The sequence below is a fragment of the Macadamia integrifolia genome, chromosome 4 (genome assembly GCF_013358625.1).
Source record: "Macadamia integrifolia cultivar HAES 741 chromosome 4, SCU_Mint_v3, whole genome shotgun sequence".
NCBI classification, from domain to species: Eukaryota; Viridiplantae; Streptophyta; class Magnoliopsida; order Proteales; family Proteaceae; genus Macadamia; species Macadamia integrifolia.
The window spans coordinates 5928332-5935665 of record NC_056560.1 but is presented as its reverse complement, the minus strand read 5'-3'; the positions used below and the strand labels follow the sequence as shown (position 1 = coordinate 5935665).

The window sequence follows — 7334 nt, the reverse complement described above, 5'->3', positions numbered from 1 at the left end:
ATATACAAACAAGAACCAATCCAAAAAAAAAAGGGAATTGGAAAGTAATACTAGTCCCAGATCCCCTAGTATAAGACCTGATACCAGAAATACTAAAAGACATATTTTGACCTTAGGATGGGTTGGGTGGTGATCCTAGGGTCTAAAATTAGGGTTTAATTTAGGCAAAATCAGATTGGGGGAGATTATGGTGGCTAAAAACACAAACCCCATTCAAACGTAGGGAAGTAGTTTGGAGGCTTCTAGACCGCTTTTGGCGGCTCCTACTGGGCTTAGGGTGGCTTCCTGCGGCTGCAGTAGGAGCCTCCTGGGCTGGAATGGGAGCCACCCAGGGTCAGCCCAAAATGTGTTTTTGGACCAAAAATGGCCCTGCCCTAGGCTGGGCCTGGCCTGGGTTTGAGTGGTTTGGAAAATCAGGTTCAAAAAACTCTAGTAAATTCAGAACATCGTATCTTTTAATCCAGTGGTAAAAAAATTACAAATTTGGTTTCGTTGGAAAGATAATTCTGAGTACTATCTGATGGAACAAGAATTGTTCATCGTTTCTGTTGAATTCCTTTTCAAAAAATGCTATTGGGTTTTGGATCCACCCAAAAGTAATTTGTATAAAATAATGGGGAAAATGCACTGTCTTGAACCCTATCGTCTTCTAGCACAAGGTTCCTAAAGTTGAAAAACACGTATTTGCAAAGTTGGGCGAATTCCAAGGTTGTTTAGTCGGTCAAACCTTTCCAGGGGAAATTTGGACCTTTTATAAGTCACTTGGGGGGAGGGGTACCAATTTGTTAGGTTTAGGATCAGGGAAGCCTTTCCTCTTAAAATTGGGCCCCACACATCATTCCAAGTCTGAATTTCATCATCGTTCCTTGCATCCCCCAGGTGGACAAAATGGGTTGTCTACACATCATGCCCCTTAACCATTAATTTGAAGGCATTTTTCTGAACATGGTATCAAATTTCAGCGTTAAAGAAATTCATACTAATTAAGGACTTTTTTTTGGGGTGGTGGGGTGGTAACCCATTTGAAAGGACTCGAAGGAATAGATTGCATTAGTGGAAATTTACTAGTTTCACTTTCATACTGATGTTTTTATTTGACTAATTTTTATTATGCAGTGCTGTTAATTCTGCTCCTTACGATGCCTCATATAATGAAGATGACTCCTTTGCATCAACGCAAGATTATAACTCAGCCGATGACCAAGCAACTCAGCATGTTCAACGGAGTTCCACTAAATTGAATTACCATACCTTCATGGACAGGACACCTTCTGAAAGATGGTCAAAACAGGACACAGAGCTGTTCTATGAGGTATTCTCATCAGTAAATTGACATAAATTTGTTATTCTTCTAGTGGTTTGATTTTTAAACCAATTGTAGTCTGTTTCTTCTCGTTGAAGTACGTGCTGTTGCATCCGATTTGATTCAAGCTTGCTGTTTACTGTTTAATCATAGTTTTGGTAGCTTCATCTATTGCTGAATACATATTTTTCTTGCTGAGAACCAAATCACACCAAGAAACATCTCAATTTGCACGGCGGATACCCTGTTTTTTAGCTGCTTTTGCTGAAAATGAGATTTAGATTTCTCCCAGATTTTGGGCCATTCAGGGACCACCCAAGAGGGGCCTTCAACGTAGGTTAATTGCTGATCAGAACTTCTGATTTGATTGTATTAATTATCTCCTGTTTCTGTTTCTGTCCTATTTTATTTTTTAGACCTGGCTCTTGTCTTATTACTTTTAATCCAGCCATTAGTTTTAAATCATATTTTGGGAATTGGATTTGTCTACTAAGCATGACATTCTATGTTAATTTTTTACTGATCTGATTCTTGGGTTTTGAGTAATTGAAATTCTCCTCTTTTCTGAGTTTGTGGTTCAGATTTAATTATTCTTCAGTTAGTTTTATTCTGACCTTTAGAACACTGCTGTATTCTGAGGATCTTCTATTCAATTTATTTGTAAGTGCTTGTCAAATTTTGACCTTTCATCTGAGAAGGTTGACTTTTGTAGACTTTGTGATTTGGGTTAACTTGGGATCTTGCAAGGGAGGTGTTTAGCCTGAACCTAGGGTTCACTTCATCTACCCCCTACCTATATCATTTTATATTAATGTAATGATGAGTTGACAAGACACATTCAAGGTGAATTTCCTAGTGTATGCCTTTCTGCTAATGATTCAGTTCTACTTCTAGTTGCTGAAACAAATTATTAGAAAAATCCCTGGGATTTGAAGGGTTTTAAGATTAGTTGAACTAAAATAGAATAATATGGAAGGCAATTTTGTAAAAATAGGAGTAAAAAAGAAAGTGTTTATGATTGATGGTAAGGAGATACCTTACAGTGATAATTTCAATAGCTAGTTTCAGTCATAAATAAAGGAGAAATTGATGAGGATGTTACTTATAGAACTAGAGCAGGGTAGGTGAAGTCCGGAGGTGCTTCTGCAGTGTTGTGTCATCAATGCATACAGGATATAGGTAATAAATTTAGAAGTATCTTATATAGATGCTAATGTAGAACTAGAATCACAAGTGATCCTAATCCCAAGCAGGATCTGAAATTTTGGTTGAATAGAGAAGATGTCCTCCAATAGGCTTGGTTCTAGCTCTCAAACACTCTCTCACAACAAACAAATAAAATGAAAATAAGAAAAGAAAGAGAATTCGATGGAGGGTTGAGAAGGGGAAAGAAGAACTAGTGAATGGGTATCTCACCCTCAGGTTTTGGCATCTCACCCAACTGCATCCCACAACACAACAGCATAAGCCATCTTTTTTTTTTTTTTTTCCATTAATAAATTTGTGTTCAATGTTGTAGCCCCTTACAAACTTACATAAAAGACTCAAAGCTGCCTCAAACACTAAAAAGGAAAGGCCTAACCCAATCCTTAATGAATTGAGAAACCTAAACTTACTAGAAAACTGAAATAACAAAGGAAATAGACTCAAAACATGACTCTAACTAAACTAATGAATTAAATCTCGTTTTCCTACTTTCTACCCATATTTTAGGCCTATTAAAGTGGCCCATTATAAAGAAAACCCATGGGATCAAAGGCCTAACACATACATATCCCAATCCAAGGCTTATTTCCAATAAAGTAAACCCATTAAGTGACTTATCTGCATCAGATGCTCTCCCTCTTAACTTTGTGGCATTTGTTTTTTTTGTGAGCTTGGTGTGGGGCTTATTTGGACAATGATCCTAATATTGTGTTACCTTAAAAATAGAACTTGAAACTAGTTGACCTATCAACCCTAAAAGAAATAAGAACCAAATATTTGGAGTTTTGGACCAACCGACCAAAAATGATACAAATCATCACAGTTTACAAGAAGCAGGAGTGGGTCCTTTAGCCCTTATCAGTTTTCAAAATAAGAGAATTGCCACTGGCCTCTAATTTTTAATATCCTATGAAATTACTTAGATTGAAAACATTGTGGACTTCCAAGACATTTTGCAACTAAACTGAGCTTTCTTGTCATGGCATAGGTGTTTTCCCTTTCTAAGCAGGCTCCTGTGGGTACCCCATGCCTTTCATATTGTAATGGCCAAATAAGTTCATCTGCTTTGGTGATGTTTCAATAAACTTATAATGATGAGTTCAGTATTTGAACCCCTTGAATCATATATGCTGCTAAGTTATGTCTTTGTATATGAATTTACAAACTTTAATTGAATTGTTCTCACTCATACTCTGTTTCAGGCTATTAGGCAATTCGGTACAGATTTTGCAATGATACAACAATTATTTCCTGGTCGTACACGTCATCAAGTGAAATTGAAATATAAGAAAGAAGAACGTCAACATCCTTTGAGGCTTTCTGATGCCTTAACTAATCGTTCTAAAGGTGCCGTAGGACTTGATGCTTTAATTGATCTTTTTCTTCATTCTACTTAATTTCCTCTGGTGCTTTCTTATGGTTTGACTCTAACGAGTAGAATCTTGATTGTATATAATTTTCCTGATTAGTAGAAAAGCTCGATTGTACATAATTTGTGGTCACTGGATAAGTGTTGTCAAAGGTGAGAAGTACAAGGTGCATAGCCCTAGTTAATTTTAGAAGATAGGAATAAGGTACACTTTCTTGGACAGATTAATACCCATTACCTAATAAAATCAGGAATTTAGTAGGTAATATCATCTTTCCCTTGCAATACAATTACGTGATATCATCTTGGACAGTTCTGTTTGTTTGGATGAAGCATCCCATAAGGAAGCTCTGGCAAGAGTGAGCGAGAGTTGCAGAACAGAAGAAAAAAGAAAAGGAAGAACCTGTTTGGAGCTAGGTGCAATGATGCGCCTGGCTTCGCCATGTTCTTGGGTCACCTGTGACAGCACTTCACTGGATCCTATCTCTTAATAAGTTCAAGCTGGAACATTATTTCACAACTAGGAATTGAAAAAGACTTCACTGGTTGAAAAGAGAAAGAAATGGGAAAAACTTGGGAAAGAGCTGGAAAAGGAAGTTACAATGTTATATATGAAGTGGGCATTCCCTTAGTTGTTTCTTTTTTGTTTTGTGTATCTTTATCTTGGTATCCTTCTCTGGCTAAGTCTGGGATGAACTATTATTCAGAGATCTGCATGGACAAAACAGACCCACTTTGATATGGGAAAAACTAACATTGCAGCTGTACTTGACATCTAGTATCATTACAAGGTCACACTCTGATGCCATGTGGTAAACATGGACAGATGCAAGTGATTGATGCAGAGGGTTCATGTGATAGGTGATCCCTATGCCCATGTCACTGGTCAAAAAATTTCTGTCCGGGACAAACACCGGAAGTTTTTAAAAGTGAGTTTAAAGTTTCAGAAGATTAAAAGATTGTCATTTCATAATAATAGATTTTAATGGATTTCTCTCCCTTAAATAGATTTAAAAAAAAAGAAGTCATTTTATTGCAACAATGGGTATGAGTACAAATCATAGTGTACGACAAAAATACAAGATTAGGTTGAAGCTACAAAGAAAGGATCCACAAAAGACTAGTCACCAAGCTACCATCCCAGATATGAAGGTCTACTCTGCCCTGGTCAAATTATCAGCTACAGAATTAGGCAACTGCAGTCTCCAACAGGAAGAGAAGTTCCCTTTATAAGATATAGATCTAGCCTTCCTTGTAACTGCCTCCAAGGAACACCAGAGCAATCTTGAAGCTAGCTGATGACTGAGTTAGAAACTGCCACTAACCCCATTATTTGAGTTTCTATTATTCAAGGTAGGCCCATAGCGACCCAAGGCACGGTTTTGGGGACCTGTGGTTGCATCAAGCTTCTTACTAATTCTTGTTATAAGATCCGTCCATTACTACTTCTAAGTAATTAGGTATAGCATGATTCATTTACTAAATATATCAAACTGGGTAAAGCTTTTAATGCATCCTCTAATTATGTTGCCAAAGATGTGAATATTAGATTATATGAGCCTCCTCTCTGTGCAAGTACATAGGTTAGATTAACATCATTATTCTCAATGAAAGGAAAAATGCTTGGACTCTTGAGATCCCATATGAAGCAACTAATTCCAAAAAGACCCATAATTTTCCTTTGGAGATCTAACTTTGGTAACTTTATGGTGAATTAATATGTTTGTAAATCATAATTTATCAAATCCATTTCTTCTGCAGATCATTCCCATTTTCAAATAGTGATTCAACGATTACAAGCTGCAGCTCAGGCAGAGAAGAATTCTGATGGAGATGTGGCTTCAGTTGCTATGACAGATGAGGAAGAAGTGACTCGTGAAGAAAATGTATGTATTAACGTAAGCCTTTTTTTTTTTTCCTTCTGTTAAGCAGTGGGATAGCAATTATTAGTCATGTTCATCATATCATGGGATTTCAACTACTTTGATGCACACCATCTGTTTTCTAAGAGTATCAAATGGCATGGAGGTCTTGTGGAAATGTCATTCAAGTTCATGTTCTTAACCATCCTGTCAGATTCACGTTTCTTTAGCTCACCTTTTGTGTTAGGCTTAGATTCAGATCTCCTAGGACTGGTTCATTCCTTAATGTGGTCCGGATTCCTTGCTTTTGCTTCAAGCGTGTAATAGAGGAACCTGAATCAAAAGTTTAATTATTGCCACATAATTATACCTGCCTCTTTTCCTTTCCTGTCATTCTGTAACTTGATCATTTCCCTAATCTTCTAACTGGTTCCTATATTCTTGTTGAATGTTGGAATCACCCATGTTCTCAGGAAGAAGTAGCAAAATCAGATGAGAAAGTAGAACAAGTAGCAAAATCAGACGACAAAGTAGAACAAGTAGCAAACAATCCTGAACTCAAGGTTCCTGAGGTTCGTGATATTGCGGTGTCTCTTGACAATGAAGATGATTTCTGGAGGTGGAGTCAATATAGAGGTGCAGATTATTCTTCCCCTGAAGATGAGGAAAAGGGTGAATATGACTTGTAGTGTACTAACTAATTTTTTTTTTAACTGAATATAACTTTCGTTGTCTCCACTATGTTCCTATTTATGTTCTTCATATGAATAGTTAGATTATTGACCAAGTCAAAATAGGAATATTCATTAATTATAATATTTCTTTGGTGTACTTTGTAACAGATTGAAGTTGTGTTCTTTCTTGCATGTACATTCCAACACAATTGCAGTAAATCATTTTGTTCTTTGAGATAATTATCAGACCTATTATGTGGGATGATTATTATTTCAACAAATCACAAAATTCAAAGCTACCTGTTGTCCAATAAAGACATAAGATAACTAATAATAAACCAAAATCTCCTACATGATTAGTTACAAACGCTTTTTGACAAGCATTTGCTGCAATCAGTCGTGTGAACCAAGCTCCTATTTAAAGATAGGAGCACAAAAATTTTGAACATGTCATAAACCTTATGTATATGATCATAAGAATTGCTTTTGAATTATAACCTGGGTCTCCTATTGAATGGCCCTTCTACTTTTCTATTTAGATGGCTGCAGCATTCTTTCATACTGAGTTTCATAACTAAAATCAATCAATAGGAAATCAACAACCCACTCCAGCCTAAAAGGGTGGGTTTTTTTTAATAGGTATGGCAACAATTCTGTTTTATGTGGGGTAGCAAGATTTTTTGGGGGGCACCTATTTCTGTCATATGACTGAAAATTTTGTGGGTAGATAGATCCTAAAGTTATTAGCTCACATATCAAGTTTCAGCGTAAACATAAATTTTTTTTTGGGTAGAACAAAGCAAACATAATTGGCTGGATATAGAAATGTTAGCGTTTACAAAATCTTATCATTTAGCCTTTTGACAGCAGCAAACATGAATGTAGCAATCAATTCATTTGTTGAAAGCGTCTTTAGTGTT

The 7334-nt window shown here is 36.5% G+C and overlaps 1 protein-coding gene across 5 annotated transcripts in view; it reads left to right on the top strand.

Annotated features, from left to right (window-relative positions):
* LOC122077031 overlaps positions 1-6581 on the top strand; it is a 17201-nt gene extending 10620 nt beyond the window's left edge. For all 5 annotated transcript variants that reach the window (XM_042642769.1, XM_042642767.1, XM_042642768.1 and 2 more), the window contains exons 11-14: positions 1117-1312; positions 3712-3856; positions 5640-5764; positions 6214-6581. In XM_042642769.1, coding sequence (XP_042498703.1) covers positions 1117-1312; positions 3712-3856; positions 5640-5764; positions 6214-6429 — 682 coding nt within the window. In that variant the 3' untranslated portion in view covers positions 6430-6581. The remainder of the gene's footprint in view (positions 1-1116; positions 1313-3711; positions 3857-5639; positions 5765-6213) is intronic.
* The last annotated feature ends 753 nt before the right edge of the window (positions 6582-7334 follow it).